The sequence below is a fragment of the Porites lutea genome, chromosome 7, assembly GCF_958299795.1.
Source record: "Porites lutea chromosome 7, jaPorLute2.1, whole genome shotgun sequence".
In the NCBI taxonomy this organism is placed as follows: domain Eukaryota; kingdom Metazoa; phylum Cnidaria; class Anthozoa; order Scleractinia; family Poritidae; genus Porites; species Porites lutea.
This window is the reverse complement of record NC_133207.1, coordinates 21,463,637-21,487,586: the sequence shown is the minus strand read 5'-3', so window position 1 is coordinate 21,487,586 and position 23,950 is coordinate 21,463,637. Positions and strand designations below refer to the sequence as shown.

The window sequence follows — 23,950 nt, the reverse complement described above, 5'->3', positions numbered from 1 at the left end:
ATGGTTTATCTAACTCGCAACCAAGAATGTACGCGGATGATACTCACCTAACATATGCTGACAATGACATCTGCTCCCTTGAAGCTTCTTTAAATCAGGACTTGTTAAATATAAACAATTGGCTCATTGCCAATAAATTGACTCTCAATATGACTAAAACTGAATTTATGTTAATCGGATCAAGACAAAAATTGAATAGTCTATCCGTTCTCCCAGACTTAGAAATTAATGGCACACAATTAAACAGAGTCGATTTTACCAAGTCTCTTGGTGTATTAATTGATGAAAATCTAACATGGAGTAATCATATCAACGCTATATCTAAAAAAATCTCTTCTGGTATTGGATCTATTAAACGAATAAGTCGCTGTGTTCCTCCTGCAACTCTACATAATATCTATCATGGGTTAGTCCAATCACACTTCGACTATTGTAGTGTTGTTTGGGGTAACTGTGCCAAAACATTATCTGACAAATTACAGAGACTTCAAAATCGTGCTGTCCGCGTCCTTACCCATTCTAGTTATGATGCTGACGCCAACCAACTGCTTAAAGAATTAGGCTGGGACAATTTAGAAACTCGACGTCAAAAACTAAAGGCTGAGATGGTCTACAAGTCCTTAAACGGCCTCGCACCGAATTATTTGTCCTCGAAATTCATTCAACGGAGTGATGTGATTACTTCTTACAATTTGCGCGATTCTGATAATAAGCTTGCAATACCATTGCCGCGTACTAACCATTACAAAAATAGCTTTGCCTATAGTGGTGCAGTCCTCTGGAACAGTCTACCCTCAGCTGCCAGGCAAGCAACATCTCTGACTAATTTCCGACGATTCTTAATTAATTCCGACACGGCATTCATGTAAAACAGGCTTTAATTTAGTTTACTTTTCCTTAATAGTTAGCAATATTTTAAATTATAGAATATTAATCTGTATACATAGTTTCGTATTTAAGTTGTAGCGTTATATTAAATTGTTAATGCCTGATGTATTTACCGCGTTTTTAAATAAAGATGATGATGATGATGATGATGATGACCCCTTTCATATGTGGGGTCCCCCCGCGGGGGGGAGGGGGGGGGGGGGGGTTGCACGAACTGCTTTCTTTCCGTGAAGTAGTTCTTAAAACTTGGAAGGCTTTCATCGTATACACCATAATACTCTAATTTGCTGAAGCAAAATGTCATGGTCAACTGTGTAATGTGTGGGTACTTTCTTCTATTCACTAGAGAGAGCTGTGGTCCGAATGTTGCCGCAGTGCTAAGCCCTCCGAGCTTACCTGGAAGTGAATAGACCCACCTCCATGTTTAGGAGAGACCTTTCTCGATCTTCGTCTCCTTTTTCGCCATATCGAAGACCTAAATCTTCTATCGAGGATCATATATTCTACTGGCACAACAGTGAAGCTGGAATAAGCCAAAGAGTAGGCCCAGAGGTAGGTGCAGTGCACTGCTAAAGAAGAATAGCTGTTTCTAAGTCCCACCATAATTGCAAACAAAAGCCAGCTGCCTAAGTAAGTGACGACCATAGCAATGCATATTTTAGTTAATTTGACCTCCTTCTGTACTCTCGAAGTGCCGAGAACGGAGCGAAGGTGGGACGAATACTCCCGAACGTACTTTACGATTCCATGAAATCTGTAGAAAATAATGCACAGGGAAGGGACGATCCACAGAGTCACCACGGCGAGCATGGCTGTCTTGCCAGTAAGAGCTTGGGTATGTATTTCCCGGCCGGGTCTGTTGCACACGTATCCTCTCTCAAAGGCGGTCAATATGTGTCCGGTACCCCCGGGTACAACAGTACAACATGAAAACAGCCAGATAAATACAAGATAATATGCTGTTTTCTTGCAGGTTATCTTACGGTTTGGTGCTAAACAAATGGCATCATAGCGGTCAACTGCGATGGTGGCTAACGTCATAATGTTGACGGCAAAGCACGTGAACATTGTGAAGAACCTTGCCAAACAAACTGTGAAAATCAGGTAAGAGAAAAACTTAGTTTACGAATATTGTCAAGCATCCCAAGAATTTGCATCCACATATTAAACAATTACTGAATGAGATTTTTGATCTAAGTTAGGAGAGTTATCAGACGAGCTGAAGGCAAACTCTAGTTATCTAGAGTTTGAAGCAAAACGGAGCAGTTTAAAAAACGAACTTTTTTCAACCTCGTATCACACCTTACGAAGCAGTGGTTACAATGTAGTTAGAAATCTTAATTAATAAAATAGTTCAAAATCTCGATTTCTACTTAGGTATTTTTCACACATCATCTCATATTTTCAATCAATAACCGATCAGTGCCCGTTAAACACTGCAATCGGAACGTTACTTCATCCCTACGGCACAATAATAAGTTGAAAGAAGGATGTTTTTCGATCATTGCAGTAACTGTCTTTATTATCCGTTCAAATATTTCCCCGATCCTGATTGGCTAAAAGCGCACGCAAAATTCACCATAACCAGCTACAGATTACCAAATTTGGAAGAATTTCGCGTTTAATGAGATGACGTCAAAAGTGCAGCCTTCTTGCAGGTTAATGCACCGTTAACTGAGAAAACCTGAGGACGAAGTTGAGTACTGATTATTTTTACAAACATGAAGGTGTTGAAGATTGTAAATAATAGACTGTAAATAATTTAAATTTTCACCTATTATAGAGGATTTATGATCACATAATCATAATCATATTATTATTTATCTCCTTGGGTTTTTTATCAAACTGTTTTTATTATCCGGAGTTCCCGACTCGATGCAACTACTCAGCTGCGTTTGGAACATTCAAGAATTTACTTTAGTCTCTAACTGAAACGCCAATATTTGCAACAACCTTATCGGCAATACATTTTTTACGATTTGGAATATTTACAACAGTATGAATGCAAATTTGCGTCCAATTTGAATGCGATTTTCTTTGTAAATTTTCTATCAGTTTGTGTGCAGAGACAAAGTTCAGACACAAAAAAAACAATCTCTGGTTCATTTTTATCAAGGGGCTTTTTCGAAACATTTCCAATTATCTTCATTGCTTCTACACATATTTTCCCAGGGAAACGCATGTCGGCGATCTCATTTCATGTTCATATTCATTAGCTCCACTTCCGAAGAAAGTAAGTAAGTAAAATTTTATTTACACGGGGTAGCTCATTCAGCTCTAAGGCCGATCTCTATGGGGGCCCTGTATCTTAAAAATTAATTTACTTCAAGAATTTTCATGAACTATTACATTTAAAAAGACTAATAAAAATACAATAATAGAATTTAAGAAGTACATTAAAAAGCCTAAAAATACAATGCAAAATCACATTTAAAGCCTAAAATATAATAACATATCAAAGTTATGATAAAAAGAAATGTCGTGCTCAGAGGCAGAACGTTTGAATGTTTTCACTCTTCAAAATGTTTAAAGGGAGCTTGTTTTCCCAAAATTCTGTTTAACGCTTGGTAGGGATAGCCTCATACTTTACCTTGTAGAATAATTGTGAATGTTGGAAAATCTAGTAAAATATAATGAAAAATAACTAGGAACTAATGAGTGAACACGGTGAAAAACGAGTTTAGCCTTGTGGTAAGAGCGTACATTGACATAGGAAATCAGATTCAGCTTTGCGCCGCAAAAGAACAGGAAATGATTATACTTCGTGGTTGTTAATTGGTTATACATTATCAGTTCTAGTAACAATGAATTATCTTTCCGGGAAATCTAACTCTCAGTATACGTGACAATTAACAAGTGAATAGCCCACGCGCTTGAAATTAAACTGAATCAAATGCTTTTTGTAAATGCAGGTAACATGACAAACCAAAAGTGTTTGAGTAAATGACGTCGTTTGCTTTTCGTCATAGACTCAGATGCACGCATCAAATAACCTTAGTTTTTCATTTGATAGCCTTCTTGTGCCATGCTCCAAAAAAACATGCAACGGAAAGTGTATTTAGAAGTCTCAATTAACAATTTTATTAGCAGGCCAGCTTTGAATTATGAGGAATTCTTTGCGTTTTTTTTTTTGAAGCAAGTTGTGCCGCACACCTTCGTACTATTACTACAAACGAATATTAACGCCACACATTATTCGGGCTTACCCGACTTTTCAGTAAATTCATTTTATATCTCATTAATTTAAAACGAATCTTTCGCCGACACAATAATCAAGGCTAGAGTGACCTTGTACAGTATAACAACCAGTACCAAAGGGAAAGAACTGTTCAGTGGCATTCGTTTAAATGCCGCAGGATTTCGCCCACAGACTCAGTTTAGGACCACCTTGCATAGCATAATAAACAATACAACAGAAAAGTACTGCTTAGTAGCATTCATTTGCACAGTCACAGGTCGGGCCCCAGTAACATAAAAAGTCGATCTATAAAACAGGTTCTTCTGTGGCTAAAAAATTGGAAGTATACTGTATTCAATTTAAATCAACCCAAGAGATCAAATTTTGCTAATTAAACAGTTTCATTTGTAGAACTGCAAAATCTTTTAGAACTACTGCTGAAATGTCGTTTCCAATAGATTTCCTAAATATTTCTCAATGTCGTTAAATGCACGTCCCTAGCCAACATGTACCTTTACATGTAGCTTTTCAGTCCCTTGAAACGATCACGGAGTATTCCCAATTGCACAGATACACACTGGATAGAATGAATGGATTAAAATAAGTATCCTACCGTCATTGTCTGCAAGGTCCAAGCTGCCATTTAAAGCTGTGATATGAAGTGGGAGGCTGACAAGACAAGCGATCAGATCGACAGAGGCATAGTTCATGAGGAGCATTTTGTCGGGCGTCAAAGTGCCATGACGATATTTCCAGATGAATGCGAGAAGAACAGAATTCGTGGTGATTCCAAGAAAACACACCACTCCTAAAAAGACATTCTGTGCCACTAGTCCTCGGCATTGACCATTTGTTTGCTCAGGAAAACTTGAACTTAAATTCGCAAATTCAGCCATTCTACATTATTATTTTTTATCTTTGGCGCTTGCTTCAATTACATAATGAATAATTGCACGAACATCTCTTTTGACTTCGCAGTTTTTTCTTTTGGGGCTACAATACACTGTAGATCAATCCCGCTAATTAAAAACCAGCTGCAAGCGTCGTTTTTCAAAAATTCTCTTACCAAAACTGGGAAAACTAAAATCAGTCACTTAAAAGTCTCTCTTTGATAAACCCTGGATTGTTACTTGGTCTCGTTACCAACCGTAACATTAGAAATTAACGCGACAGAAATCGCACTTAACAAATATTAAAAATTTGCATAGACAATGATTTTACCACATGATATGACTTTGAATGGCAGATTTTCGTCTAAATTAATTTATGATTAGTCAAGAAATCTTGCCAACAAAAATGTAATTTTATTTAGATTGTCTCACTCACGCGCTTCTTTTCTTGTTTTCCGGATCTCTCTCAGAGATGTGAACAATTTACAATCTCAATTGACCTGTGTTAACAGCAGCACAGGCAATGAAATTTGATTTCGAATAAATCAGACAGGATTTAAAAATAAAAACTGCAGGACGCCACTCATTTGTCAAGGGCAATTTCTAGCCATAGAAATTTTTTTCTTTACTTCAAGAAAGGGCTTCATATTTTCCAGTTCTATCTTCTCTCGAAATTTCAATCTGCAATTGCCAAATAAAGTACAGAATATCACTTAAAAGTTCACTTTGCGAACTAAATCCAAAAATAAATAAACATAACAGACCATTTTTACTTTCATATTCAAAACTCATTCGTAATATTGGTGCGTATAAGGCACGTCCACACGAATCAGGATATATTTGAAACCGCTTTTTTTTTTTTTTTTTTTCATGAAACGACCCTCCGTTCACATCGTTCACATGAAACCAATGAATCTGCTCATTAAAACCGAATCTTTTTTAAACCTCCTTTTTTTTCCGCGAATCGACCTTCCGTTCACATGAAACCCATGATTCCGCTCATTAAAACCGCATCCGGCTTTTTCAAACCGCTTTCCAGAATGGTTCAAGACCCTATTAACACGAATCCGGCTAAAAAAATACGCGGTTTCAAAAATGTCTGGATTCACCCAAGCACCGCCTTAAGGTGATGTTACGCGGGACGATTCGCAAATTTAGCGCAAGGCAGCATTACAACATTGTTGCGACATTATTTCCAACGGTTGCAACATTGTTCCAACATTGCTACGCTGTGTTCAGTTCAAGATCCCCTCGGGTAAAATCACCTTTACTCGCCGGGTGGGAACTAAAAATCGACGACGGCATGAGATAAAAACGCATGACAGTAGCCGTGTAATATATATTTGCTGCACAAGTCAAACAACGATATCAATAACTATTGTAAATACTATGTTATTAACCCTGTAATACTTAACGGTTCACATATAATTTCGTAATTCCCAACATGAAATAGTCGCAAGTATGGTAGAATCTTTTACATTCTGAAGGTGGAAATAATTAATATCAGGGCCAATACAAGAGTAAAAAGGTTTTCTAATTAACCCTTGAATCAACCATTTTAATTAATGCCTGATGTTTTGTTCCCACACCGAAAGCATGGGTTGTGAAGATTGAAGTATAGGATACACTACTTTCCCCATTTTGTCGAATTTTGGCTAAAAATATGCAGCGTAATGATTTCTTTTGTTTTGTTTGTTGTTGTTTGGACTCTCAGTCTGTTTTCCCAACTCCTATATGTCATAATGTAATAATAATAATAATAATAATAATAAAATATTTATATAGCGCTTATACTTTTCAGCGCTAAGCAGGTAGAGGTCGACGAGTAATACATTTGTTTGAGGGTTTAAAGTAAGAAAATGAGTTACCTAGTTTTTAGGTATTTTGTTGTTTATGTGTTAATATGGGAAGCCCGATTTCGATTTTCGTCAAGGTATGGCCTGGTATTTGCTGTAGTTCTGTTCTTCAATGCTATGTATATCATGCTTATTTTCTTTATGGGGGGAGGGAATAGTCCAGTTTCGAGTTCGCTGTGACCGCGGATTAAAGAAGTGAAGACGTATTTTTTAACAGGCTTAGCCTCCATCTGAAGTAATAAATTCACAAATTCCAACGAGAAAAAGACCTGTTTATTACTCTGTCTATTTTTTATATTCAAATTTCAAACACTTACCTGCCGGACCAGTTTGGTTACTAAACAAGACGAAAGCCAAAGAAGAGGTAACTAGTGTTCGTCAATACGCCATTTACCACGCTTCTTGCGTCATCAGGCTTTAGGTATAATCCTTCTCAATAATATAGAGAGCGCTTAGAAGCTCATGGGAAGGCCGCACCCTACTTATGCCACTGTGGTGAGTTTAAGATTTGAACGAGGTTCGCCCCTGGGAAACCACTTTTGAGAATATCGTGAAAGTGGAATAGGGCACTACATACCAATTCTTTTATTTCCTTTGGAGGCACCTTACATGATTCTATAAGTGTCCCATTCTTGCCCTTTCCTTTTTGGACATTAATCCTTTCCTTTTTTATCACTTTTTTTCATGTATGTATATTTCATCTACTTTGTTCTTGCCTAATGAAAGTATGGAGTAAATTCTTAGTTAAGTTAACAACTTTTATCAAAAATGCGCTTGGGTTGAAAGACAACGGAACATCAGCTTTATTATTAGACGATACCAGGTTTGCAATTTCTTTTGATTTGTACTGTGGAACTGTAAATTCGCGTAGCAAAAAAAAAAAAAAAAAAGAAAAAGAAATTGCCTGGACTCTACGCATTGAACCTTGCGACGCAAGACGACACAATTCTAAAATATAACCATTATTTCTTCATCTCAGCAACTCACAAGAAACAGATAAACTATAAATTATATGAGTTAATAATGATAACGTGATCTAACTTTTTTAAGTGACCTGTAAGATTCATATTCTTTCCTTAATCTCATATATTAGAAGTAGGAGCTTCCATGCAAAATGTCTTCTAAGAACAGCAACAATATAATCTTAACAAAAGTATCTTAAGACTTTCCTTACAATCATCGTCAATACAAATAACATCGTTTCGACTGAAAATGGAAGATCCCCTCCAACTTTATCCTTTAAACTTCAACACAACGCTATTAACGAAAGATTTCACAGCAGTTTCTTAACAAATCATTCACATGACGATTAATATTGAATAATACGGTAGTACATTTCCCAACCTTCTTAATTCTTTTGTGCTAGGTATTACATCATCATCATCATCAAAAAATCCTAGAGAAGCATATCTAAAAGGTGACGTACGCATTATACATTATATTGAAATCTTTTAAATAACCGTCCTCCTTCTCCCAGTCACCATCATCACCATCATCATCATCATCATCATCATCATCATCTTCGTCATCATTACCATCATCACCGTCCTCCTCCTCCTCCTCCTTCTCATCATCATCATCATCATACTATGTACTGTAGGTCAGTACACCAGTCACTGTTATCGTGAAGCCTTGTTCAGTATTTCCAAGAGCCCGTATGAAGAACAACACGCAGTATATCTCCAAAAACAGAGATTCCCCTTCAAAGGTTATAGTGCTCTCTATTTAGAAATCTACTTAGCAATTTAGGATGTTAAAAAAAAATTGTGAAAAAAAGATGTTTCACAAACCTATTGTCTGAAAGAAACAGACCTCAGCAGTTGAACAAGTCTCCCACGCAAGCAGGGGAGATGCGTGACGAGCCAAGAGAATTTCTGCGTTGGGAGGCCACAGCTAACTGGCTTTCTGGCTTGTCATCAAATAGCCAAATAGTTCCAACCTAGACCTGGCACTCTGCCTCGATTTGGCAACAAAAGAGCCTCCAACCATTTTGCTTGGCATAAACGTTCGCTAATTCCAAACTCAACATTGATGATCTACTCATCAACACTCAGTAAGGCTCAGCAACACTTACGCTCAACCCAAAGAGAGCAAATCCAGCCGTTGAAATGTAGTCATCAAGCTCTGTTAACCACCTGAAACGTTTGCCAAGTTTCCAACTATGCATTTTCCAATTCCCTTTGCATTAATGGGCTCCGACAAAAGCAGCACACTCACAAGAACAGTCACTAATACTATACAGCCAACCTTCACTGGAACGCTCGACCTTCCTTTGCACCAACAACCTGGCACTCCTTAAAGAGACACTACCATCTCACTAATAAACAAACGCAGTCTGTTTCCCTTCTATCTTCAAAAATCTCCTGTCGTATGGGCAGCTATTCAGTAGCTCTTTCTACATCATGACTTTGTACTTAACATCAGACAGAGCACCAACCCATGCTCAGCAGTTTCACTAAATCCAAACAACGGGTCTTGTGCTTTAGCTAATCCAGTTTTCTCTAGATTAGTCCAGATATAACTCTTCTTCCAGTTCCCTGTGTAAAGCGCTTCTCAGATGCATAGCCACTCCCCTTGGATGCCTGCACTGCACATTGCACAGGGGACAAACTACTTCCTGAGAAAACATCTCCGAAGACCTGAGGAAAAAGGAAAATCATCAATAATCAAAGTGTTGCTATAGCCATGCGAGTCTTCTGATGATATCGCTATTGGCCAGGGCGAGTTATTTGCTTGCCAATAATTCAAATAAACATAACAGGATATAGAACCCAACTAAGGAGGCAAAGCATGCAGTTGGCTATATACAAACGTGACCAAGGATTTAAACTCGGTACTACCCGGCGAGAACAAATCCAGCTAGCGGTTTTGAACTTAGGGCTTTCGGGATTACCAGTCCAACGCTCGGTTCTGTTGAAACACGTTAGCCCCCTCTAGCACCGGTTTTGATTCATTTTTTACCAATTCGCAACAAAAAAAAAATGACGGGCTAAATTCGAGAGAGAAGGAGTTAGATACGTCGGTTGAGAAGGTGTGGCAAGAGAAAATCACGCATTACATTTAGGTTTTCAAAAAAAAATTCACTGATAATGTGCTCGGCGATTTAACAAATCGATAACAATTTTTCACGCTCTATACTCTCATCGACCATAGAAATGGCGTCAAAATGTTCAATGTTCATGTTTTCGTGCAAAATTTTCAACATTTTGAAGTCATTTCTACGGTCGATAACAGTACAGGCCATGTTGTTGTTGTTTATTGACGAGCCTTTCCGGAGAAGTTTCTTGGAAAACTGCGCCAACATTCGGTCATTTCTATGGGCTTTGCTCTCTTCGACAATAGCTCTTGACCATTCAGCGTGCGGGAAACGCTCGATTGTTCGGCCGCCATGTGCACGTCTCCCATAATACTTTGTTTGCCCCCCAAAACTTTGAATAACCCTAATTTTTTATTTCCCCTGGGTATTTCAATCGTCCCAAGAAATATAAAAGACAATGCTTAAGCAAAATTTTTGGGGGCAAACAAGGTGTATTATGGGAGATGTAAAAATGGCGAATTGAAAAAATGGACATCCGCTTTCTGTATTGAATCTTACGCGGCACGCAGCCAACCTTAGAGGGTTAAGGATCTCTTTTTTTTCCCTGAATATGTGATATACATTTTTATGATACTAGAAACAATTCAACAGTTACATGGTAAAAATAGCTCCTAAATCTGGCTACAGAGCACTCACTTATTCAGCTGCAAAACTTTATAATAGCCTTGCTATTTTGCTACTAATAAATGCTCCCCATCAGCTAGATCTTTTTATACCAACTATTCGTCTAGAGTTTAGTGACAATTCTTTAAGTATAATCATAACTAGGGTATTTAAAAGATAGTAATGCTTCGGCACATTCTGTTGATACTGGTATTAGTTAGGCAGTGGGACTTAAAAGAATCGAAAATGACATTGAATGTCCTATTTACATGTTGGAAAGTACTAGAATAATTACTATCAGTCTATAGAAAGAACTCGTGGGAACGTTGTTTAGAAAATGATCAAGTGGTTATGAACTCTGGTTTTACCACAGTAAATTGTAGGAAATGATAGAAATTCAGATTGTTTATCCATATATTTAATAGAAAAGATAGTACGGTGTACTATCTTTTCTCTGGAAACACGATACTTCTCTTGCTGTTTATTGCACTTTATTAAGTAACAGCAACAGTTATTTAGCTATATATTTATAGAAAACAGCAACACAAAAAACGGACAAAAAAAGAAAGAAGGAAAACAAGAATTTGGTAGGACTCGGCACCATCGGCTCGACGCGACTACACCTAACCACTACACCACAGAAACTGGTTACGTAATTCTGGGAAAAGTCTTTAATTTAATGCCTTTTCCTTGAAACTTCCGACGGCAAGATGATCGCCAGCCGCGTTAATCGAGCTATTAACAGTAAAAAAACAATGTAAATGCATATTCCATGGCATTGAATGAATGAAAGGACATAATTATGCTTTTCAAAACGCCGATACACGTCCTCGCCTGCAACGTAGGACACAAAACATATGTTTTGTTATATCGATATCCGCTGTTATTTTGAAGCAAATGGTCACAATCACATCCATTTTCGGCTCATACAGGTTCTTAAGAACAGCATGGCATGACATTCTCTCACTTTCACATCACCTTCTAGCAAGCTGGAATTTGTATATCCCCCGTGTTGCGGAGTCGAAGAGCAAATACTGATCTTCTCATCACGTTTAACACCTGGACGAGTCAAAGGCTCTTGAATTGAAATCCAATCCCCTAGTTAACCATCGTACTCATCTTAAAGACTCTTGCGTGTCTTAAATTTGGTAAGACCTCTAACCGCGCTGTAGAAAATTTGCTACAAAGAAAACTCTCGAGTCTGGGCAGCAAACGATGCGAACTTCCCCCTGTTTTATTTGAGTTGTTCGTGGCGCAATGCACTCTGGTTAAATGCAATGCATTGTGGTAAAAGTGTGGTTAAATGCAATGCATTGTGGTAAAAAAAGATGAATTCGAGAATTCGTCGCCCCTTATATATTTCCCTTAAATCCTGATTATGTCGTTGCTCGCTCCCTACGGTCGCTCCGCAGCAATAAGGCATTGATTTTTATTTGTATTTATTATCATTTATTTTTGATTTTCTCTCTATTTATTATATATGTAAATATATAGTTAATTGTAATTTTTAGCATTGTTCTTATTTTTGCTATCTGATTTTTACTTTTCATGCACATCTTCATTGTAAATAAGTGTCAGCTTTATGAGTTCTGTGCTAAATAAATAAAGTATTTAGTATCTAGCCACCGAATCTTGGCACAAATAGAAATTTACCTTCCTTCCAAGCTTCTAAGCCACTGCATCTGCTCTCGCTTTTCTTCTCGTTTAATTCTGGATTCATCGTCGTCTTCTAGTGGCCTATCAGAGATCGCAATACCACAATGCAAGGTGTAAAGGGCACAATCGACGGCACCTGCTCGTTGTTGGACTGGATTCATTTTATAAGCAGGATCAATCTGTAATATTAAAGAGCCAGTATCATGAGAATTCTCCACGCTTTTTGTGAAACCTAGACCGTACATGTAATTTTAGAAGGTTTTAACTGTGGCTACAATCGACGGCAAAATTGCTGAGACACTAAAATAGGGTTACTTCAGAGAACAAAACAATCCACACCCCTCCTCCTCCCCTCCATTCAAAGTTGTTTTTTTGTTTGTTTGTTTTGTAAAGGTAGCTCCAACAGCAACACAATATTACACGAAGGGGATGGGGAAGGGAAAGCTTTGATTTCCCCCTTTGATGTCGGTGAATCGTCAGAAAGGCCCTTTAACCCTTTCGTGCGCAAGTTCCTGGGAAGGAAAAGGCCGCTAAAAATACTACCAACAAAAAATTTATTTCTTGGCATCGATCTTGATAGTATGATGTCAAAAATTGACCTAGACTGCTGCGGGATACATTAAATTGAAGCTAGCCCGCATTCGGTAACAGAAAACCAAATATCCTATTTTTGAGAATTTTTTAAAAATAAAAACTTGACAAAAATGTGTCTCAAAATAGTTGCCTATAAAGTTTATCACCGCATGATTACTCCACACAGCAACATATATCAAAGCCAGTGAGAAAAATCGATCCACTGTCACACAAGCTTTATTTTGAAACCAAGAAAGCAAAATTAACGGTGTTAAAACTACGAAAGAATGGCTAAAATCTTTGACTGGTCGATACAAAATGGCGCTATTTGCATATGTTTCTTTGTAAAATGACAAATTTTGCTTCGAGTTACCTTTCAAGCCTATAAATCCAGCACCTTTCCTCGACAGCACCACACACTTAAAAGTTCAACTGTTTGAATCTTAAGCTTCGTAGTTCGCTGAAAACCTCATCGAAAAACACGACCATTACCACGAAAAATCCCCAAAAATATAACCGAAGCTGAAAGATCTTTGTCTTCCGTCGCCATTATTTGAGTTCGCGTGCCGCTGAGGTCGATAAAATATCGAAAACTTGACCAAAATTGATCATACAGACACAAGATGTCACCCATGTTGTTCTCTTTCTTGATCAAAGTCACCACAGGCTACCCAAGACTCATGTAAATGAACGCTGACCATTTTTCTGCAGACCCCTTCCGATCGTACGAATTCGTACGATTGCGCACGAAAGGGTTAAGGCAAAGCGTCTCAATCAATTTTTTCGCCGAACGTAGTTTGCCTATTTGCAATTGTTCACAGGAAGGCCTCTGGGTCTGACATACGCTAAAGGAAACAGGTTATGACTATGTCTTGTAAGCAGATACAGTATGGCACGGCTCAGATGGCCACAAAGGAGAAAGGGGAGAAAGGAGGAGAAGAGAAACAAGCAATGGTCGCACTCTTAGTTTTTAAAAGGCTACTTTAGAGATTTTTGGCCGAAAAACAAAATTTTGGGCAGAAAAGGTCCATTTGGCGGTAACGTTTTCAAACATCCGGCTAAATATATACTACAGGCTATCAGAGGTTTCCTCACCTGATTCCAGCGAGAGGATCGTGGAAATGCCCATGGTTTTACGCTTTGACGCGGTTTCAGAATAAGACTATTGCGACAAAAAGAAAACAACAGACAATTCTCATAATAAAAATACTACTACTACTACTACTACTACTACTACTACTACTACTACTACTACTACTACTACTACTACTACTACTACTACTACTACTACTACTACTAATAATAACAACAACCATTCATTCACTACTTTCACATAGACCATAATGCACCATGTTTACCTCCAAAACTTTGCATAACCATTGTTTCCAATTTCTCCTGGGTATTACAGTCGTCTTAAGAGAAATCCAAGAGACTGGTTATGCAAACTTTTGGGGGTAAACAAGGTGCATTATGGTCTATGTGAAAACGGTGAATTAGATAAAAATACATATCAAAAGTTACAAACGTCATAAATTATCAGATCAAAAACTGTTGAATTATACGTAACTAAGAAAGAAAAGCAAAAAAGGAAATTAAATTGTACTATTAAAGTAGAATCATTGCTAAGTTATAATTAAATCATAGCCTTATTACAAAGCAGTTCTTAAAGTGCTCACGGTTAAGAAGAGGTTGCTGAAAGACCTTTCTTCGAAGCCTGTGAGAAGGGTTCTTTACAGTTGGTAATAGGGAACTTAAGCAAAGACGTTTTTGAGCGACGCACGTTAACTGGAAGTGAGGCCTTCTCCCTTTTTATATGCCATGAAGCTAACAAATTCGTATTGCTTAGTTTCTTTTCTCTGATAAAGAAGATTTACCTGAGAGTTTTAACAGAACCACGGCCTAATGATGCAATAACTCCACTTCCGGTTGACGTCCGTCGCTCAAAAACGCTGTTGCTTAAGCTCCCTAATATAGAGTGTTTTCACTCACGTCGCCAGCATCTATGCAAATTTATTGGAACAAAAGAACGCGTTTGCATACGAAAAGAGTTCAACTCCCACGGAACTGGTTTGGGACACCAACATGGCCGCCGTGACGTCATGTGAAAACACTCTATAGAATATAACGAACGGTGTTTATCCTCGCTAACTTCATCATAAAGCTTTCTATCAGATTGTTCTAAAGGGTCACAAATGGTTAAACAAGATTGAAAGAAACACAATTCTCTCCTCTTACAGTAGACTGCACATCCAACAACTTTACTTTCACATGTGTTACTGTCCTGTACAATGCACACATTACAGTCAAGCCCAGTCAAGCGTACCCATCAAGATTCCGCTAAAGAATTTATGGTTCGAAACTTGAATCCGTTGGTAACAGTTGATTTCAGATTCATATCTGCATTCCTGCATGCGTAATGAGCAGTGAATTCACAGGGAGGAAGCCATGAAATTTCTACCAGCTAAGCATTCTTGAATTTCATCAGGTGAAAATCTCTTCAAATCAATTTTTTTCCATTCAAAGATTTTTGTCGATCTGGTCGAATACAGAGAAGTTCAGTCGAAAGAAATTCACTGTTCATTACGCATCCAGAAATGCAGAATTGAATTGAATTTACTTGTTGCAACAACGACTAAAGGATTCATTTCTCAAATAATTGATTCAATTATAAGTACTCTTGGGGGATACGCCTGACATGACTCGACTGTAATATTATGAGCGTCACCCTGGAAGCTCGAACTTTTCTCTTTGTTATCAAGGTGAAGATAATTAAATAACATACAGTTACATACGTTGTTATCATGTTTCTACTTCGCTTCTGTAATTTTTCTACTTGCGATGTTCCCCATTCTGCCATCTCCGCCTCGCTCTCAAACATTAGGTTAATCGTGGTACGCAGCGAGTTGATCTGAATACCAACCAAAGAAAGGTAATAAGTCGAACCTTCCATAATACAGAAATCAAGAGACAGAACCAACCGCCCACATCACGGCTAACTTTAACCCTTTAAGTCCCAATGGTGACCAACATCAATTTTCTCCTAACAATATCCATAAATTGTCAAGAGATTAGGTTGTGAGAGTTAATAAAATGATCATCTAAGAGAAAATGCTTAGATCTTTTATCAAATTCTCAACACATTCTTTAAGGAAATATATAGAGATCAGTTTGGAGAATTTGTATGTGGATATTGGGGCTTAAAGGGTTAATGGGTAAATCTTTGGTGATGATATTCGCTTTATTCACAAGAGAACGCGTATAGAAAAGATACATACATTAGTATATACACATACATATATACTCTGTTTCCAGGTAGCCTTTACGACACCCGAAAGAGGATCATGACGTTATCCCTACCGTAAGATCACTCCTCACAGATAACCCACCCAGCCCAGGCAAGGTTGGCCACACCACCGGGGTCTGAATCTTCTTCTCCTTTAGAACAGCGGTGTGGGTTCTTGTACGTCCCACAAGAACCAGATAAGTGAAAGTGCCGCGAAACGGGACCTACGGTTTTTCGTAATCATCCGACAAGACTAGAATGTCCTGTTTGCAGATGTCAAATTACAAAGTCAGCACTTTCTTCTCAGTTATTAAGACCTGAGTGTTGGTCCAGCCGGGGTTGAGCCCGCGATCTTCCGGTCAGCAGACCGGCGCTCTTCCAAATGAGCTAACCAGTCACGTTAAATTGCCACAGACTGTACAATATTAAGCTCAATGCGTTTAACACTTTGGCAAAGATTTGACATAAGTAAATCAAAAATTTCTGGGTGAAGAAGATGAGAGCAAGTAATGTGATGTCACCACTCGGACGAATCGCTTTGGGCACATGGAGCAGAGGAGTGATTTGTGACCTTGATTGTAGTTAAAATTTTCAGGTATAAATACAGTCAAACCTGTATATAACGGCCCTGTATATTACGGTCACCGGACAACAACCCAAAATTTTCAGTTGCCTTATATTTTCTGCAAAGTTGACCAGAGTTGAACATGTGAAAGGAATGGCGTAAATTTCTTTCTAACCTTGATAAGGTCGTCCTGATCTATGTCCACCTCGAACACAAGCTCGCTGTCATGGTCTGGCAGCAGTGCCTTTCCTGTGTGCGGATCAAATCCCAGGCCTACCAACGCCCCTGTATACTTACAGTATTCGGGGTCGGCCCTGTGGATACAGGAGAACACAAGGGAGACAATCACTGACGTTGTTTTAATTTTCATAAGCATTGTAAGTATTGTCTTAAAAGTAAGTCACAATCCAAAAAGGTAACATTTTTGACTCGTAAAAAGGTCAGGATCATTTATGGTGTGTAAAGAATCCTGGGAGTAGAAATACGACAACTTCTCTCTTTACCTCATTTCTGCATATGGAGCGAAGATAAGCGCGACAATAGACATCAGGCCATGTATGTTTGGCATCAGAGTTGTGTCTCTGGAAGAGCACAAACACACTGAGTAAAATGTGTCGGTCATAAGCTGCTTGCTGAGTATAGCTATGCAGGGAAATTAGACTCAGCTGCTAATTTGGTGGTTTAATTTTAAACTTTGTTCAAGTCTTATTTGCAAGGCTTCCCAATAGGCCTTACTCAAAAATACCATAGTACTCTTTCTTGCCCCTCCAAAATTTTGCATAAGTATCATTTCTCTTAGGGCGATTGTAAGTCACAAGAGGAATTGAAAACAGTGCTTATGTAAAATTTTAGAGGAGCTATTATGGCATTTTTGAGAAAGGCCTACCGCAAGTCAAGCGCTCCAACCGCTTGGCCACGCTGTTCAGCACTGTTCTCCCCTTTTAAGAAAACTAGGGAAGTAAAAAAAAATTATTATTATTAATAATATTATTATTATCATCTGTAAAGATCATGATATCGAGATTACAGACAAATGGTACAAGCACAAGCCAGAGACCGTGATGCACAAAAAAGACAACAACATCACCATCATGTAGAATATGCCAGTCAATACTGATAGAACTATAACAGCGAACAGCAGAGACCACACATCATCGTTAAAGATTCAGTGAATTCCAACTACAAACTCGGAGTGATCAGATAGAAACATCGCACTGAATGAAATCGAAAAGAAAAGCAAGTACAAAGACCTAGAACTAGAAATACAAAGAGTGTGGTGCGCTTGGTACAGTAAAGAAGGGGATGGTAGAAAACATCAAGAAAGTATCAGAGAGAGCTACTGTGACAGAGATCCAAAAGATCTGCATGCTGGGATCTGTACGAATCCTGTGAAGATGCTTAGTGTATAAACAGAACGATTGACTTGAATGACTGATGCTCCAGGTGCATGGTTTGCGCCTAGCCTCCTACGCAGGCGTTTTCAGGGGAGCTCGTATTTCGTCCCTCCCCTAAAAACGAGCTCCTCTAAAAACGCCTGCGTGGGAGGCTAGGTTTGCGCCCGGCTGATGCACAAAAAGAGCACCAGCAAAGACTGTGACAGAAGAGATAACAATAATAATAATTAAACAAAATAAACATGCAGCCCGTTTAATTCGCGTGGGCGTACTTACAATTACACCATTTGTCAAGGTTTAACGACTGAAGCTACCGATACAAGTATTACCTTGCAACTACCGTCGTTCCAGTAGCGTTAATGCTGATGTTCGCCGCCACCAAAAACCTTTGATGTGGGTCCTGGGGCTGATCGTTCAACACAACACTGTTGACTGAGTTCTGCTCTACTCTCACGGATCTGTAGTATACAAGCAAAGTTTTAGAGGGTGCGCGTTTCAACTGAGAGGGATAACTACAGTTGGCCTCGGTCTACAGCTCCATGTGCCCGTGATTTCTCCCACGTTATGGAAACGGGTTGGCTGCTCTCTTGGACGAGATAATAAAAACACCGCTTATGCCAAAAACTTAAAGAAACAATACTTTGCCGAAACCGTTTGCAGAATAACAAATGCATCTCGACCTAGAATTAGGCTCTTTTCGGACTCCTGAAACTTTTACCTAAATTTTAAATCTGAATTTAAACTGAGGTAAATTATACCTAGTACACTTACAGGATCTTGTTTTTGATTGATCATTTAAACAAAGGCTTTAACCTTCCGCCCGGCCGTGAGAATCGCGACCACACCGGGACACCCACGGATAGAGACCGAGACAATGATAGTTTTGCCGTTATTATTTCAACTAGATCTAAATACGTCCGCCAATGTCGATATCTTCGTAATTCACGATTCGGTTGCACCTTGGTGAGATTTGTTGTTGTAGTTCCAGAGTTGGGCCCGGTCCATACTAATACGTTTTCGTTTGAAAACGCATACATTTCGATGCGTTTAGGCCTTCCGACCACACATACGCTGAGCGTTTTCATCGAAAACGCATCGATTTGAAAACGCTCAGTCGTATTTGTGTGGACGGTCGAAAATGGTCGAAAACGCATCATATTGGAACCGATGACCGAAAATATCCCCGGTGCGTGTTTGTAGAGTTCAACTGATATCACAACGTGCAATTCCATCGTTTTCGAACGTTTTAGTGTGGGCAGTCGAAAACGCATCAAAACGGTGGTGTGGACGCGAATCGATCGATGCGTTTTCGATTACGAACAAAACGTATTAGTATGAACAGGGCTTCAAGCAGCATGAAGTCACCTAAAACTTATCGTCTCTCACCTCAGTCTCCCTATGTTCGTGATACTGTAGAAGCTCATCTCGATGGGACTCTCAGGGCCTCGCAGATTAACCTATCCAATAAAAACCTTTTTACTTAATACCCTGGTTAAGGAGCAGACGTTTAGTTGGCAAACTAGTAACTTGGACACGCTTGGTTCAATACTTGCATGTTGCTAAGATACAGCTTCGAACCCAGGCCTAATATCCATGCGCTTGGTACAGGGCGCTCTGTTATGAACACATACACGGATGGTCGCGCACAGAAACCCAGTTTGACGAGAGAAAACCAGATTAACTAGTCCAGACGTTCGGCAGCGGCACCCAACGAGAATATAGTTCAAAACCACTTAAACATAGCAATGTTGAACGTATTTTAGTATTTAAACGGTAGATATAGGCATACTTTTATCCCCTAAAAATTTTTCATATGTTCGGATTTCCCAGCTAAAAGTCTAGTGATCCGAAAATTATACGAATCAAAACTTACCTTTTCGAAAATTTCAACCAGAAAAATGACTCCCGAAAATTCTAGGTGACCTTTTTAGGGTAAAAATCCGTTAGAAATGGGCAATTATACCATTATTTAGATGCTCGAAAATCCTAGGCGAGGTAGGCAAGCAAGAAATTTTACAACAAATGTTTCGAAAATTCTAGATTTCAAATCATCTTCCGAGCAAATATTTTCCGAAAATAGACGTTGGGTGCCCCTGGTTCGGGCTGCGGCTACTTCAAATGATTAACGCAATTTAGGCAGAGCCTCCTTTTCTCCTCCTCGATCAAGGAGAAGATAAAAGGAGGTTCCGCTCGCAGGGTGGGATTCTCTGGATCATTTCATTATACGTTTGTGGGAAACTGCCCACCTACCCCTCCCCTAGGCAAACATCAACACTTACTTCTCACTTAAGGCAAAATATTGGCTTAGGGGAGGGGTAGGTGGACAGTTTCTCAGAAACGTATAATGATCTGATTCTCTGAACGTTTAAGTGATATAATAATTGCGCTACACCTTTCTACACTCCCGATCGTCCCTTATATGTCCAACTTCCAATTCTAAGTCATTCAGCCAAGTGGTGTTATCACGGCCCTGACTTCCACTGCCAGAGGCGGCATTCCTATGAGCCATCTAATAAAAATTAACAACAACAACAACAACAACAAGAACAATTAGAACAGTAATTTGTCTGGAGTAAAGAAATTAATAGGCTATTTAACAATTATTCCTCGAGCCCGAATGGGCTATTGATTCAAAGGCCATGAGGGCGAGAGGAATAATTGTTTTAGTAAAATTCAACTAGTTGGTCAAAAATATCGAGACAAAACAACTTTAGCTTGTTAAAGGTAGACTTTGATCCTTTTTTCGCCCCCAAAAAGCCGGCCCTTTCGCTACTGGTGGGCCATAACATATAGTCTCGTAGTAGCTCAACCAATTAGAACGCAGCATTGATAATGGACCACTAGTTGGATTTTACTAATTCCTAATAGCCTCAAGCCTCTGTTTCAAAGTGAGGCCAGGTGCGAAGACACTGATATGAAAATGATTTCTTATTCTCACGCAACTAAAACTCATTTCCACAACAAAAGTTTTGCATTTAGCCTCGTTTTGAAATTGAGGGTTTCTGGAATCCGGAAATGGCCTGTGAAGAGTGTTAACCTCTATAAAATGATAAAATGATGTGTTAATGGGGTAGTAACAAGAGAATTATTTTCTGTCTTTGTTAAGCTACTCTAGTTGGTTACTTCAAGGTCACCATTTAACACAGTAAAAAAACTGTTTCCCGCCAACGTTTCTACGAGGGCAACATTGCAAAATTTATGACGTCAAAGGGTAAAAATACCCTATTAGGGAACCACTAGTAAACTGGAGCAAAGATGTACCAGCGAGTGCTGACAGCTCGCTGCGATTTAGTTTGAATGAGTTTTTCTTCGTACGCTATATAACAAAATAATCATTTCCTGACTGTCCCCTACGGAAAGAATTTTTTCTTGCCCCGGCTCCTTCTTGTGAAATTTTAAATTCAAGCTAGGGTTTTTTATGACTTTAAAGTTAATGGGGTAACTGTTTCGTGCGGGGAAAAAGCAAAACGGAAGGGCGAGGCGGATTCACATAAACAAGTGCCATGAAGTGATATTTCGCGCTATGAAGTATTATTTATAAACTCCTACTATGTTGAGTTCTCTGAAATGCATATAAATAATTTAAAAGCTCAATCGTGTCTTTTCTTACCTTGGAAGCATGAGATTCTTCCTGAAACACGGCAAATCCGTAGTCAATGAGCTTCTGATTGATGTGTATGTCCTCTTCAGTGCTAGTATCGTAAAGATCCACGCGAAGAACATTCCTTACCCGTGAGTATACCTACGTTGCAAAAACAGAGTTAATAGGCGGTTTTCATGCAGTCTCGGGAGACCCAAATAACAATGGTTAAAAGGTACAAATGCTGGTGGACAAACAAAACGAGCTAATGAGCGATCTTTTGTTTACCGTCCACCAACATGGCGGCGATGACGTAACGTGAAAACCACCTATAGGCACTTTAAGATCCAACGACGGGACGGCGACAAGAACGTCGCTTAAAAAGAGAATTTGCGTTCTTTCAGTCTTTATAGGGATTATTCCTACCCACTTACTTTGTCAATTGTAGGCGAACCCCCCTGAAGCTGAATTTCAAGGGACAATATTCAAGCTCAGAAAGAGAAAAAAAATTTCGTCGTTGCTTGTTTACGTCCCCCAAAAAACGCGAAATGAGGCATTTTCACGTCGTAGTCGTGCAAAAATGGGAAAGAAATGTACAAAAAAGTGTGATGCACGTGCGAAGTTGTTGTTGTGCTAATTAAACCAATTGTTTTTTGGACGTTCTTGTTGTCGTCCGCGTCGTTGGATCTTTAAGTCCCTAATTGGGAGATTTAGGTTATGTTCACACTATGCAGGATAACTCTTGTGCCCACACCAAGCCATACTGGATAGGGCTTCTGTTCACACCTAAAAAAACGGGTGAGTTCGGCGCGATTCCTGTGATGAAGCGAAGCGGCGCTGCGCCGCCCCGATCTTGTCACATGTCGTAAAGGTTATAAGAGCCATAGTAGGGCCATTTATACGAGGAAAAATAAGACGCGTCTTAAATAAGACGCGAACTTTCCGTATAAACGGCACATTTCGTCTAAAATAAGACGCGGCTTAGCTAAGACGCGTCTTATTAGATGAGACATACTCGTATAAATGGTACAGTTCGCGTCTTATTTAAGACGCGTCTTATGTAAGACGCGTCTTATTTTTCCTCGTATAAATGGCCCCAATAATACCTTGGCAACTAGCCTTCTATCTCCTGCTAGCTCAATGAATTTCTTAGTAGCGTCTTGAGACCATGTTCCTGCTGGGCAGCGGGCAGAGGGCACCGGAGCCACTTCACATAACATGCACTCAAATGCCTGAAAGTAGTGGGAGAAATAAAGTTAAATAATTTTGTTGACTTCAGTGTGATTCCCAGAGGCTCTGTCCACACGAGTCCATTAACCCATTCAAGTTTTTGAACAGTGCTGAACAGTCTCGCATTTGAATATATTCATATAGATATTTGCGCCGAATAAGTAATAAATTATTATCTGTAACAGAATTTGCACTGTTCGGGACCCAAAAAAATTGGGGTCTCAATATGATTTCTTTTGTTTTATTCCTCTAATCCTTTCAGCCAAGTATGAATTTTGATAATTTGAAACTGGCCTATTTCAATTCGCAAAGCGAAGTAGCATTAGAAAACAGCTGACATTTTGCGTCACTACAACTGGTCTCCCTGCGGAATAGGCTGATTTAGCAACAGAACGCCGGGAACGTCAGTTGACGACGGGAAAGCGCGCGGAGAGGACTGAACGCCACTTCCGGTGCCAGATTTGCCACTCTGCATTTGGTCAAGCCAGTTGTTTGATTTGCGCGCTCCGTCGTCAAGTGACGTTCCCGTTCTGTTGCTAAGTCAGCCTCATGACGCTCGAGGAACGACTGCAGAAATTCCATCCTGATGACGTGTCATTACCCATGAGCCACAGACGAAAATGGCTATGCCAAAAAAAATGGCTAAGCCAAAATCTGGGGGGCAAACAAAGTGTATTTCAGGCAAAGCTAAAACGGCTAATATAACATTGATGTGTCCCATTAAACACGTAACAATATACAGCCGCCGATACATACAGCAGGTTGAACAAACAACACACGGTAACCTGAAATGATAGGGCACTAAATTCTTTCTCCATTTGCCTGAGATCCCGCACATTCACCACTGCTAAATTGCCATAGTCGACGTAAAGAACCTGGGGAGCGAGTTGAAAATTAATTAAATGATGGTAATGTCTAGTGGCAGTGGTGCCTACCGGAAGTACAGTTGAACCCCTCCACAACGGCCACCTTGGGGATAGCCTGCGCCACAGACGAACTTAGCTCTAGTTACTGGTTAAGGTCCGTCTGCGAGACAGCACCGAAATACTTGTTCTGGGTCCCCACCTGTATAGCAAAATTTGACTACGCGCCATGATTGGTCGCTTAAAAAAACCATTATCGATTTGCCAATCAGGTTGAAAGGAAATCTCAAACGC

The 23,950-nt window shown here is 39.3% G+C and overlaps 2 protein-coding genes across 3 annotated transcripts in view; both read right to left on the bottom strand.

Annotated features, from left to right (window-relative positions):
* Positions 1 to 972: 972 nt before the first annotated feature.
* Positions 973 to 5,227, bottom strand: LOC140943675 (neuropeptide Y receptor type 6-like). Its single transcript, XM_073392789.1, has 2 exons — positions 4,680 to 5,227; positions 973 to 1,979 (listed from the first exon to the last, which is right to left on the bottom strand). Exons 1-2 carry the CDS (start codon positions 4,960 to 4,962, stop codon positions 1,231 to 1,233), a joined length of 1,032 nt encoding a protein of 343 aa, XP_073248890.1. The 5' UTR covers positions 4,963 to 5,227; the 3' UTR covers positions 973 to 1,230.
* A 2,364-nt stretch (positions 5,228 to 7,591) lies between these two features.
* Positions 7,592 to 23,950, bottom strand: part of LOC140944963 (ATP-dependent RNA helicase TDRD9-like) — a 46,301-nt gene continuing 29,942 nt past the window's right edge. For both annotated transcript variants that reach the window (XM_073394071.1, XM_073394072.1), the window contains 12 exons: positions 23,579 to 23,668; positions 22,670 to 22,795; positions 21,594 to 21,725; positions 20,376 to 20,492; positions 19,370 to 19,440; positions 18,313 to 18,441; positions 17,093 to 17,170; positions 16,765 to 16,903; positions 15,534 to 15,649; positions 13,837 to 13,903; positions 12,166 to 12,347; positions 7,592 to 9,451 (listed from right to left, as the gene is read on the bottom strand). In XM_073394071.1, coding sequence (XP_073250172.1) covers positions 9,319 to 9,451; positions 12,166 to 12,347; positions 13,837 to 13,903; positions 15,534 to 15,649; positions 16,765 to 16,903; positions 17,093 to 17,170; positions 18,313 to 18,441; positions 19,370 to 19,440; positions 20,376 to 20,492; positions 21,594 to 21,725; positions 22,670 to 22,795; positions 23,579 to 23,668 — 1,380 coding nt within the window. In that variant the 3' untranslated portion in view covers positions 7,592 to 9,318. The remainder of the gene's footprint in view (positions 9,452 to 12,165; positions 12,348 to 13,836; positions 13,904 to 15,533; positions 15,650 to 16,764; positions 16,904 to 17,092; positions 17,171 to 18,312; positions 18,442 to 19,369; positions 19,441 to 20,375; positions 20,493 to 21,593; positions 21,726 to 22,669; positions 22,796 to 23,578; positions 23,669 to 23,950) is intronic.